The 12,821-nt window shown below is 46.7% G+C and overlaps 1 protein-coding gene across 2 annotated transcripts in view; it reads right to left on the bottom strand.

The window, feature by feature from the left end:
- SEL1L3 (SEL1L family member 3) overlaps nt 1-12,821 on the bottom strand; it is a 102,043-nt gene that overhangs the window by 40,212 nt on the left and 49,010 nt on the right. For both annotated transcript variants that reach the window (XM_029235492.1, XM_029235491.1), the window contains exons 10-12: nt 11,499-11,710; nt 9,634-9,813; nt 1,544-1,663 (exon numbers count right to left, since the gene is read on the bottom strand). In XM_029235492.1, the coding sequence (XP_029091325.1) occupies nt 1,544-1,663; nt 9,634-9,813; nt 11,499-11,710 (512 nt within the window). The remainder of the gene's footprint in view (nt 1-1,543; nt 1,664-9,633; nt 9,814-11,498; nt 11,711-12,821) is intronic.

The raw sequence follows: 12,821 nt of genomic DNA, 5'->3' as shown, positions 1-12,821 counted from the left end.
TATTGCGCCCAGGCCAGAGCTGATGGATCAACAACCACACAGTTTCCTCTCATGAAATGCCCTCTCCTTGGGAGGTACTGTGCGTCCTCTTGGCCCAGTGAACAGCATGGAGGCCTGTGCACATCCATATCAGGGCATCTCCCTACAGCACTATCCCAGCATCTGTCTACATGGCTGGCTCCACCATTAGACTCAATCGAGGCTGGGGGTCTTTGGTGGTAGGGATCTCAAGACGTTATTTGTCTGCCCTTGTGCCCCCAGCTCCCACCCAGCAGAACTCAACAGAAACTCAAAGAAGCAACGCAACAAAGATTTGCTGAATGAAGGAGGGAAGAAGCGTCTTTGTTAGGAATGTTCACGCAAGCTCTGGAGCACCCTTGAAATCTGGCAGCAGCATTTCCTGAACTATGCACTGGAATTCCTTCCTGGACTAGAAAGACTGCAGGCTGGGACAGAGCCCAAGACAGAGCCACAGGCAACACTGTTATCATTCTGGTCCCTTGGGGGCCCTGATTTTCTTTCCTTCTTTCTACTTCTCCTCTCATCTCCTTCTCTTCCATCCTCCACCCCCCAAAAGAAAACCTTATCTCGGAATGCATCTTCTGAGATGCTAGGAAGACCTCTAAGGAGGGGTGGGAGACCCGTTACTACAGGGTCTCTGAAGTGTTTGTCAATGCGTTCTTTGGTTTTCTTTCTCTTTCCCATCTCTGGTCTTCTGCCTGCTTAGCAGACCCAGAGCAGAGGCTCTTCCTGACACTGTGCTCACTGGGAACACAAAGCAAAAGCTAAATCCATCCTTAGGGAAGGAGGTTTCCTTCCTCCAGTGCAATCAGCCTTAGCTGGCTCCCATAAGGACTTTTCTTCATAGTGAAATCAGGGCAAGAAGTAGATGGGGTGGGGGGGTCCTCCCAGCCCTCTGCCCTTTCTTGTACCTCTTACAGGTCTATCCAAAAGACAAAACATGTTCAAGAGACAAGGTCGATCCTTTTGGTCTTACACGCAACACAGATTTTCTATTATTCTCCTAGCTGATTTTGTGGCCTTCTTCTCGATGCCCACCTAATCTCTCCTGCACTCCAAGATGCTTCTTTTTCTTTCTATCTGATGCACTAAAATGTCTGATGGTAGTCTTAGGACTGATCATAAATACTGTGGCTCTCTCTCCTCTGGGTCTGGTTGGACTACATTTCTGGCTCACTCAGGTCAAGAGTGACCAGCTGACTTCCTTTGGCCGACGAAATGTGAGAAATGACTCGTGCCCCTTCTGAGCAGAAGCGATAAGGCTCAGCCTGTGATGTGTCGCGGCGTCATCCTGCGGCAATGGCTTTGGAAGCATGTTTTGGTGAAGCCTCTGTTAGCTTGGGCTCCTAGGGGACTATAAGAGCACAGCCCACGCCACCCCCACTGGACATGTAGTGAGGACAGAGAACAACAATACACTGATGTCGTGTTAAGCCACTAGGTTTGGGAAACTTTATTATCTTGGTGTAGCCTGGTCTGTCGTGGCTGAGACACTTTCCAAAACGGTGGAACGCATTTTTACCTGAGCTGCCGCATTGCCTCGAGTAGCTTCATGCTTCAGCCACATGAAGACGTCTCCATCTTCTTTGGTTTGTACCTTGAGAATTTCATCATCTTTTAGTCTAATTGTCTCAACGTATGCCTAAAAGGGAAGGAAGGAAGAAAAGAAGGAGGGAAGGAAGGGAGGGAGGGAGGAAAGGAGGGGAGAAGAAGGGAGAATGAAAATATCCAAATGGTACGGGCATGCAAAAGACGTGACATTATTCCTAACGCAGCAACTGCTCAAGTAAAAACTATATGACTAATTGAGATATGAGGTGTGTCCACAGAGCCATGAGATCAAATTCCTTTTTAAATGAACGGATCACACGTCCTATATCTAAATGGGTACTTTTGTTCCTATCGAAGTGTTTTCCTTGGGAGGACAAAATTTATTCCACTTCCTTTTCCATCGCTCAAGCTAGTTCAGAAGTCCACCTCTGTGCTGCTGATTGCAGAGCCAGAATACACGGCATCCCAAAAAGTAAATCAATATTTTCTAAGTATAACCTTATTATTTTTTTATTCCAAAGTGTCATTATCCTGCATGACTCAACCCTTTTTATTTAGCAGGCTCAGCCTCCGATATCTTTCGGCTATTTCAAAATGAAATCTACACTGAAAAGAAGAGGGTATATTAACTCCGAGGATGTGGACAAGAATGTGCCAGAGGCTCTAAAGAGGAACCCAAGGGAAAGTTCACAAAACGCTTTGAATTTGCACACAGCCTCCCAGGTATCTGCCTCCTTTGAAGAAAATAAAGACTCATTTTTATGTATAAATTTTGGCTGTTTATCCAAAAACTGGGCTTGTTGTTTGACAGTCTCCCCTTCTATATGATGAACGCTATCTAACGGTACCAGGAGCGCCTGGGAAGGGCTTCAAGGCCACAAGCAGATGGTGAAAAAAATGGATCTGGATGAGTTGGGGAAGAAGCCTTAGAGAACAAGGAACCAGGCCTGATTTCCCTTCTGACCCTTTCTGTTTGTCAGTGAAGAAAATGACTTAGATTCACGAGCACTAGCCTGTAGCCCATTCCTGAGAGGGTCACCCAGCTTTGGCCATGTGGAGCCAAAGGTCCCTCTCAGGGGCAATAGCGGGCAGGCTTGGGGACAGAGCTAGGAACCCAGTGGTATCAATTCCTGCTGGATGTCTAACCTTGAGACGCCTCCCAGCAAACAGCAACAATTGGAATAAGGATGCCCACCACCTTTGACTGAAACCAAGTATGTGCGGGGTGTTTAACAAATGTTTTTCTCACTTAATCCTCACAGCAGGGCTGTGGCCCAAATATCAGTGTCTTCAATTTATTTGTAAAGAAACTGAAGCTCACAAGGTGAAACCATGAACTCAAGGTCACACTGTAGAGCTAGCCCTGGAAGCCAGGTTGGTCTGACTCCAAAGACAGGCTCTGATGGGCTCCCCCATGATGTCGCCCTCTAGCGGGAAGGCCCTGGAATCCTGGGCTGAAGCTCAGGCTACTAGAACAATAGAGTTCTCAGCTAGAAGTTTTTCGTTCAACTGGAGAGTTTGAGTGTTTTGATTTGGGGTTAATTTCCTTCTTTTCCTTATTTTGTTTCTTCCTCCTTAACTTTGTCATGGGACTTGAATGAAACACAGAACACATGAAGCCAGAGTTTCTATCCTGCAAGGATTTATACTCTTTGGTGTTTCTGCTACTCTCTGGCCGTGGTAATATCACAATCACCAGCAAGAACTGTGTGCGGCGACCAATTGTTGGCCAGAATGACTCACTGAATCTTTGCAACCTTACAAGACAGATAACATCAATATCCCCATTTCACAGATGTGGAAACTGAGGCCCAGAAAGGTTAAGTAACTTACCTACGTTCTTCAAACTTTGGAATCAAACCCAGGCTGGCTGGCTGTGGGGGCCCATAGTCCTCACCTAGCTGCACCACCCTGTGAATGACTCATGCATCTGGGAGATGGAGGCTGTTTCATTGCCTCCCCTTATACATAATGAACTCCATCTAACAGTGTCGTGAGAGGGGTCTTGGCAAAGGCCACGTTTGCAGGTGACCTGGGCAACCATGCATCACTCTGAAGAAGGAACTCTTTTGTCTTTTATATCATTGTCTCCTGACCTAGCCCCTTGCTGCTTCCCTGGGTAGTACCACTGAGCTTTGCAGTAGGGCCGGGCCATTAAGAGCACAACTTTTCACATCAGATCCAGTGGACATGAATTCTAACTCACCACTAACTACCTGTGGGCCTTGGGCCCCTGACTTTATTTATTTGAGCCTTAGTTTCTATATCCATAAAAATGAAGCTTAGGGTGGTATCTGTTACATCAAAAGCACTCCACCTATTAGCCATTATTCTTCATAGTGTGAAGAGTTAGTAACATCCAGGTTCAAATCTAGGCTCCACTACTCATTTGCTGTGTGACTTTGGGCAAGTTCTTTGGCTTCCCTGAGTCTCAGCTGCCCCATCTGTATAATGGGAACAATACTTGTACTGACCTCATAGAGTTGCATGAGGATTAAATGAGATTGTTTGCGAAGATCTTAGCAGAGCATCTGGCATATGGGAAGCTCTCAGGAATGGTAACTCGTCATTTTTTAGGTCTTTAGTTCATTCTATCACGTAAAGAGCTGATAGCAGTTTAGAATGTTAGCCCTCCTATTGGTATTTGCAGTTTTGTACAGCTCAAAGCCTTACATTGGGGGGATGAAGATCTATCTAAGAGAATTCGGTGCTTTTGAAGATGGAAGGGACAGATTTGAGGAGGGAGTGCTGGGGAAAAAGCTGTGCAGAGACAGACGAGTGAGTGGGATTATCCAAGATTTTATACCCGGTGAATGCAGACCTGGGACCTGAACCAGGCAAACTGGTCCTGGAGCCACACCACAGCTGCCTGCCACACCTGGGCCGGTGGTTGTGTCTTCACAGCTCTGGGGTCCCCAGAGTGGCATCCAGCACCGGTCAGAGCCACACGTCCCAGGCCTCCCGTGAAAGCCAACCATCTACAAAGACATCTGATGCAGGAACAACCCCTAAAAGGGAGCGGTGTTGGGTTGTTCATCATCAAACATTTTGAGACTAGGGAATGATGCCTCACATGGGAAAGTGACCAATCCCAGAAGAAGCTTTGGTGTGGAGAAGGAATGGTGGGGACCATGGTGGGGGGCAGAGCTGGGGAGAAGCTGACAGGGACTCAAGAGTCCCAGACTGACCAGTTCTGGAATCTTCTGTGCCTTCCCGGGGAGCTGGATTGTTTTTGTTGCTGTGTTGTAAAATCAACGTCTCTAGAATGAGCAGTTCATAGCCTATACGGTAGGGTTAAAACCGGCTGACCAGGTTAGAGGAGGTCCAATGTCCAGAGACTCTACAGTCCTCAGATGCCCCTGGACCCAGTGTCAGAGAAGGCATCACACTGTCCTACAGACACTGACTCTTCATACGCTTTACTTCCTTTCTCTCTGCTCAGCCTATAGGCTGCAAGGGCAGAGTTCACATCATATCAGCTGTCTGCAATCAATCACAGGAAAGGCAGGATGGAGCGCAGAGCAGGGAGGGAGTAGGGAGGGCGAAGGATGTGGTGGAATTTGGACCTGGAGAGAAAAGGCTGTCAGCAGCCCCCCATTTTCTGGAGCGTCTGCATTCTCTGAAGTCGTGAACTATAACACTCCAGCCAGTGTTCCTGGGAACTCAGGAGCAGGGCAGTTTCAGAGCCTACACCTAAACCACCCCTTCCTTCAGGGCCTGTAGACACCACCATGTGGAACCTGCCTCTTAGGGTGTTTAAAATCAGCTATAGGGCTTCCCTGGTGGCGCAGTGGTTGAGAGTCCGCCTGCCGATGCAGGGGACACGGGTTCGTGCCCCGGTTCGGGAGGATCCCACATGCCGCGGAGCGGCTGGGCCCGTGAGCCAAGGCCGCTGGGCCTGCGCGTCCGGAGCCTGTGCTCCGCCACGGGAGAGGCCACGACAGTGAGAGGCCCGCGTACCGCAAAAAAGAAAAAAAAAATCAGCTATAATGTTTGGCTCCCAGTGGGGGGTTGTAAGTTTTCTTTGTTGAAATTTAACATTTTAGGTATTTTAAAGTAAGAATGGAGGAATATCAGGTGTAATGATGGAGAGACAGGGAAGCAAGTACCCAAGATTCCCCAAACGGGGTGTTCCTCACACAAAGGCGGTGCTGAATGCAAGAGGGGCAGAGTCGAAAGCACTGGTTGCATCAGAAGGCACCAGAGAATCAACGGGACGTGATCGCTTTGCGTTCATCACCGGATACACGGCCCTCTCGTGCTGTCCACCATCCCATCAGTAAACAGCGAGTGCCAACTACATGTCAAGCACACGGCTGGGCACTGGGGTCACCAACGTGAACAGACAAGGTGCCTGTCTCGGGGAGCTCACAGTCTACTGGGAGAGCTGGCTCCGAGACCTGTACACAGCACCCGTCATAGAGCAACGGCGGGGATGTGCCCGGGTGCCATGGCGGCGCAGCAAAGGGAAGATCCAAGCAGGTGGTGGTGTCTGAGCCCAGCATCCTAGTTGGGGGGGGGGGGGGGGGGGTGAGGGGGAAGGAAAAGGGGGGGGGGAGTGGATAAAGCAAACCAGACAGAGGAGATTGCGCAGGGCCAGGAATTGTGGACAGCATGGTGTGACCAAAAGCTTGGCATTGCCAGGGTGGGCAGGCCAAACGAGGAATCGCTGAGAGCTGAGGTTGGGGAAGGATCAAGGAACATCTCCTATGCCAAGTGATGAGCTGGACTTAGTGCTTCCGGGTCAGTACTTCTCAACACTGACTGCACGTTACGCCCATCTGAGGAGCTATTTAAATATACGCATGCACATAGACATATATACGCCTATTATATGCCTGGACCCTCCCTCTGTCGCTTCAATAAGACTGTGGGTGGAGCCTGTGCAGAGGTATTTTCTGAGTGCCCACGTGATTCTGATGCGCAGTCAGTTGAGAACCTCCACTGGAGGCCTTCTTTGGCCTCCGTGGGAAGAAAATGGGAAGGGACAAGACTGACAACAGAAAGGCCAGTTAGGAGGTGAATTCATTTGCCAGGACTCTGCCGTAACAAAACGCCACGGACTGCGGGGCTTAAACCACAGAAGTTAATTTTCTCACACTTCTGGAGGCTGGAAGTCCAAGATCAAGATGCTTGCAGGTTTAGTTTCTTCTGAGGCCCCTCTCCTTAGCTTGTGTCCTCACATGGCTGTCTCCCTGTTTCATCTACGTCCCAATCTCCTCTTCTTGTAAGAACACCAGTCATACTGGAGTAGGGCCACTAATGACCGCATTTAACTTAATCCTCTCTTCAAAGGTCCTAGCTCCAAATGCAGTGTCCCATTCTGAGGTACTGGGGGTGAGGGCTTCAACATATGAATGTAGGGGTCAATTCATTCCATAACTCAGAGTAGAACAGGAGGCTGTCAGAGTCACTCAGGGGAGAAATGATGGAGAGCTGCATGTAACGCTGTTGGGGATTAGAGCTGGTAGGATGATGGGCAGATCAAAGGTGACTCCCCCGTTGCTGGCATGGACAACAGTGCCATTGGTTGAGGTGTCTGTGGGGAATAGAGAGGAGGAGGTGGTGTGTTCCCTTTGTGGTATGTTACGATTGCAGATGGGGGTTTTAAGAAAGACCTCAGCCTGAGAATAAGATGTGCATGTCATCCGTATGTGGAGGGCAGTTGAAACCAGGGATGTTGATGAGACCCCCTGCCCTCTAGAAGGTGTAGACAGAGAAGGCTGAGGACCAAACCTTTCAGAAGAGCAAACTCTGAGATGTGAAGAGAATGAAAGGAATCCACTTGTGATTAAGCCACAAAAACAAAACAAAAATCAAAAAGAAACCCCTATCATCTTCTTTCTCTTGAACCTGAAGCAGAGTCCCCCTAAATCATAAAGAAGTGACATGAAGCAAGATTATGAATAAAGAAGATAAAGTTGATGGGAACCACGAGTTACATAAAAGAGAAAATGAAACAAGAATCAAGAAAGAAGTTACTGACGGATCCTTGGTTTGTTAATTAGGGATCTGGCTTTCCACATCTCCTCATTTGTTATGTGCTGCTGGTGAATTAATGGATCTCTCAACAAAAGGACATTTCAATCAATGTATGACACCTGCTTACATTCTCAAGAAACCATTAATTACACATTCTTAAGAAAATGAGCTATGATACAACTCTTCTAACTGTATAATTCCTATCTATGATTCTTAATCACACGACTTTCCAGCTGCAGGACGGATCTTCTCTATTCATCTTCTCTGGTTCTGACCAATTAAACATTTTCTTTCATAATCATAACACTTCATGGGCCAAATCTTCAAAAGAAAAGGAGCTTGTTAGCAACATACCATCTCCCCTTGCTAAATTATGCTGAATTAGAATTCCTAAAAGTATAATATATACATACAGGGCTTTATTAACACATTCAGGTTTAGCAGAACAACGGCAATATTATTTTGTGGCTTGATTTTGTTCGAATGTGTTTTCAGAAGAATTCTTTAAAAAAAAAAAACCTTTATCAATTAATAAATAAATTCCTGTCAAACTGAGGTCAGATTTTGCACACAGCCTATATATGCTGAGAGAATACAGATGACAATGATAAGAGTGTGTAAGTTTATTCAGAAGAAATCATTATTTTCTAAAAGAATTAGAATGTCTATACAGACAGCCTTTGGGCATTTTATAGCTTGATTCATGTTTAATGTTCACGGACAACATGTATCTTTGAGTCGTTTATTTCATAACTGTACAGTGGCCACTGTAGATTTCTTTTCCAGAAACCATTCATTTCCAATGATCAAAGCACAAGCTTCCTCCACTGGGGGTTTCTGACTGCAATACAGGAGCAGCACAGGGAAGAGTGAACGGTCTGGTTCCCAGTTAGCTGCTCTGCCTAAAATTCCACAATCCTGCTATCCATCCAGACTCACCGAGCATAAGGGAGAAAATTAAGGGTTTATGGCCTAAACCAGGGCCAAATCTGACCATGCAGTAACCTCCTGTCTATGGCGGCACAAACCCAGGCACCCCATCGGTTTATATATTGTCTTCGGCAGAGTTGAGTGGTTGCAATAGTGACTGTAAAAGCAGAGCCTAAGATATTTACTATCTGGTCTTTTGCAGAAAAAAATTGCCACCTCCTGGTACAGACTACTTGCACTCAACTGCCTCAACTGCTGTGACCATCAAAACATCTTAAAACCATTCTGAAGAAAGAGATACAGAAAAATACATGCCAAGAAGCCAACCACGTCATAATCTACTCCTGCTGGATGCAAATCTACGTCATCTAAAGGCAGCTTTCTTTTTATTCTTACACTATCACCTTTATACACCCTTCTATTCATGATCCCCCAAACAAACCATCAGTTGGTCCAATGTAACATGTTGTTTTTTGGGCAGATGTGAACCACTGATTTCTTTGCCTAATGAGTCAATAAGACGTGGGAACCTGCAAAATTAGGGGCTGGAGTTAGTGCACTTCATCCAGTCCTTAATCCAGGATGGGGCAGGATCTTCAAACATCGCCTGCTGTCCATCACCTGTGAGCACTGAGGCTCATGTGATGGGCAGATGCTTCTCAAGGTGTCCGGCAGCGGGAACACAGCTAGGGATGGAGCTTCTTCGTTATGTAGACCTTGCTTGCTTGTGACGTATTGAGGAGCCCTTGGCTTACTGCCCTCGCTTAATTTGACTAACATCTCCAGACCCCACCACTTTCACGTGGTTTTGGAACAAAGACAAAATGCCTATGTTTCTGGTATACATTTTTTTCAAAATCAAAATCTGTCCAGGGCTGTTATCTACCCTCCCCATACCGGTCCTCTCACTCATGAAAAGCTTTTCACGCTTTTCACGCATAGATATAGGGTGGTCCTTGCATTCAGCCTGAGAACACACTGAGGAAATGTGAATTGGAGAATGCAAGAAAGCTTTTCTCTCCATTGGATTATGCCTGTACTCTACAGGCCAGCGAATAAACCAGCCACAGGTGCAGACGCTTAATAAAACTGTTCAGGAAGCTCTAGTAAGCAGGGCCATAACCGTTTCCACCCACTTCTGCCTCGTACCTGATCTCCTTGTAGCGTGTGCTGGTCAAGGGGTGTCTTGGTGGCAATGTTGCTGTAGTAGGCGTAGGACAACTCCCAGTCCAGGGGGTAGTGATCAATACCCTGGTAGTGTTTGTACCCAAGGTTCATCGAAGACAGCCTCTCACTGCCCTGGCCTCCAACCAAACTATACAACATGCCCTGTTAAGAAGAAATGGACAGTGTTCACAAGATTATAGAAAAGGGTCATAAAACCCTCAACATAGAAAGGTCATCTGGCCTCACCTCTACATATGAGCCTAGTCATTCCAGAAACCAGTTAACATGCCTTTTTTTTTTTTTTTTTTGCAGTACACGGCCCTCTCGCTGTTGTGGCCTCTCCCATTGCGGAGTACAGGCTCCGGACGCGCGGGCTCAGCGGCCATGGCTCACGGGCCCAGCCGCTCCACGGCATGTGGGATCTTCCCGGACCAGGGCACGAACCTGTGTCCCCTGCATCGGCAGGCGGACTCTTAACCACTGTGCCACCAGGGAAGCCCCTAACATGCCTTTTTAAAAAACGTTAGAAAAGAAGACCCAAGAGCTTTCTAATGGCTATCTGTCCTTCTCAATGTCTAACAGCTGAAAATTCCTTTGTCCTTCTCTCAGTAAAGATTGGGAGTCCTCCCCTGACTTATCTCACAGCATCTCTTTGTGTATCTGACAACTGTTCTAAGGACCTTGGTCCACTTCAGCTGTGTCACCTTCGGTCAGATGATCTGAACAGTGGGCCACGTCCCAACCTCACACTCTCAGAACGCTACTGTTGGGAAGGGTCTTTAGAGATCGACTGGTCCAACCATCTCATTTCAGAGTTGAGGAAACAGAGGCTCAGCAAGTTGAAGTCATATGTCCTTGGTCAACCAGCTATTTTGTGACAGAAACGGGGCTAGAATCTTCTACCCTCTTCCACCTCGGTGGGGACTGCCTCAGGGACTTGGGAAAGCATGCCATCAATCATGAGTTTCTACAGCCAGAGACACACACAAAGAAGTCAAGTGAAAGGAACACAGAGCCACCTGGGAAGGTCTGAACAGTCTGAGTCTCTTCAAATCCAGGATGAACAATCCCCTGTGCACAAACAAAACGCTAAAAGTGATCAGGGGCCGTTTAGCAGCACTTATAAAAATGCGATTCCAAATGTTAGGCAAGTTGCATAATAAATTTGGATTCGATACCACAAAACCGTCTAGTATGACATTTATTTTAATGACAGGAGGCTGCATGTGACAATACTTTGCTTAGAGGTCCAAATGATTTCACTTAGCTAAAACGTCGTACGGGATGCTGGACCCACAGCCAGGATAGTTACAAGAATTGGGTAAGAGGCACCTGTTCTTGAATGACTGGGATTCTGGTAAGCCTTGCCCAAACTATTCCTTAGACAGTATACCAATCATATCCCCTGCTGTGTCTAGAAATGGATAAAGTGCCCTTTTTCACTCACTGACGGCGGGAGATCCTGTATTTAACACAGCCTTAGGCTGTTTTTCTTGAGTGTAAAGTTTTTTGTTTGTTTGTTTGTTTTGCGGTACGCGGGCCTCTCAATGTTTTGGCCTCTCCCGTTGCGGAGCACAGGCTCCGGACGCGCAGGCTCAGCGGCCATGGCTCACGGGCCCAGCCGCTCCGCGGCATGTGGGATCTTCCCGGACCGGGGCACGAACCCGTGTCCCCTGCATCGGCAGGCGGACTCTCAACCACTGCGCCACCAGGGAAGCCCAGAGTGTAAAGTTTTTAAAGGACTCCAGGGAAAATGAACATGCCCAGTTCCACCCGGGGCATGAGAGCCTTACTCTGCAAATATAAGGCGGGTCACTGATGTTCCTGGAGCCTGTGAAATACTGTACCTGCAGCTGATCCCGAGGTACATTTAATCCAGTTTCATAAAAGACTGCGAGGTAGTAGGATGCTTTATGGTATCCACAGCAGCTGGCATCCATCAGAAAGGGGACGACAGAGCTAATTTGGTGAAGACCATCAACAAAGGAAAGTCTCTTTACAGCCTTCTCGAATATCCGCCCACCAATTTCTAATACGGATTCACTTTGGTTCCTCAGCACTGTAAAGAACACAATTCACAGAACACACAATTAACTACCATGGGGTCGACAAAATAAGTGGGAACAGCCAACTAAATCACCTGAGTTATTAATATGGTTGGTCCTGCAGTGACTTGATATATACCAGCTTCTGGGGAGGTAAATCAAACCCCTTGCGGGTGTCATTCTGTAAACAGTTTTTCCTTTGGCACTAAATGACAGCCTAGTATCCTGGAGGAAAGGATGTGCCTTCTATAGCTGAGAGAGCACCTCAAGAGAGTAATTTACTCACTGTAACTCACCACCAAGTCAGGACCACCCTAACTGCCAGAGAGATTTTTTTTTTCCCTCTAAGACTCTGAAGGAGGGTGTGTTTTATCTCAGAAATAGTTCCTAGGTGCTGCTGTAAAAAGTTGAGCACAAGAACCTTTCTTATCATCTTTTGCTTCCGGTTTTCCTTGTGGGTTTCTAAATACAATAAAAAGAATGAGTCAATTTTTATTGAGGGCCTATAAAATGCCAAATACTGGGTTGAGTGTCTTATGCAAATTATGTCATGTAATCCAAACATATTTTAAGAGGTAAGTACTATTCTTGGCGTCCTCATTTTTCAGATGAGGAGACTGAAGCCTGGAGAAGTCGACTAACTTGTCCGAAGCTACCAAAGCTGGCAAACGGCCGAGCCAAGCTTAGAATCCAGCTTGGTAGGTCACAAAAGCAAGATCCCTACTCACTCTGCTCCACCTACCTCCTGATTAACCGGCAGCCAGTTGTCTTAATAGGTACCTTGCCACCATGGGTAGAGACCTCTTTTACGCAACTGCTTTAAGCTATGATACTTTCTTTTACCTAATTCTCCCATAAACTGTTAAACTCTTAAGTCCAAATGGGCAAGTTATATGGTCCTATAATCTGTTACAGTCTTTTAAAGTCCGTCTACATTATTCATCTCTCGTTTTATTAATTCAGCCAATGAACGTTTACAATTCTATTCTGTGCATCTACTAGGTCTATGTTACAAACAGCTATATAGGATCGCATAGGTACAATTTCCATTTAAAAGATGTGGTCAATTTATTTAAAACTAAAATTTTCTCCCCCCTAAGAATTATACTCAACATTTTTCTTTGA

Source organism: Monodon monoceros, unplaced genomic scaffold (assembly GCF_005190385.1).
Source record: "Monodon monoceros isolate NGI ecotype Baffin Bay Population unplaced genomic scaffold, NGI_Narwhal_1 Super_Scaffold_20, whole genome shotgun sequence".
Classification (NCBI taxonomy): Eukaryota; Metazoa; Chordata; class Mammalia; order Artiodactyla; family Monodontidae; genus Monodon; species Monodon monoceros.
This window is presented reverse-complemented; position numbering and strand designations above follow the sequence as displayed.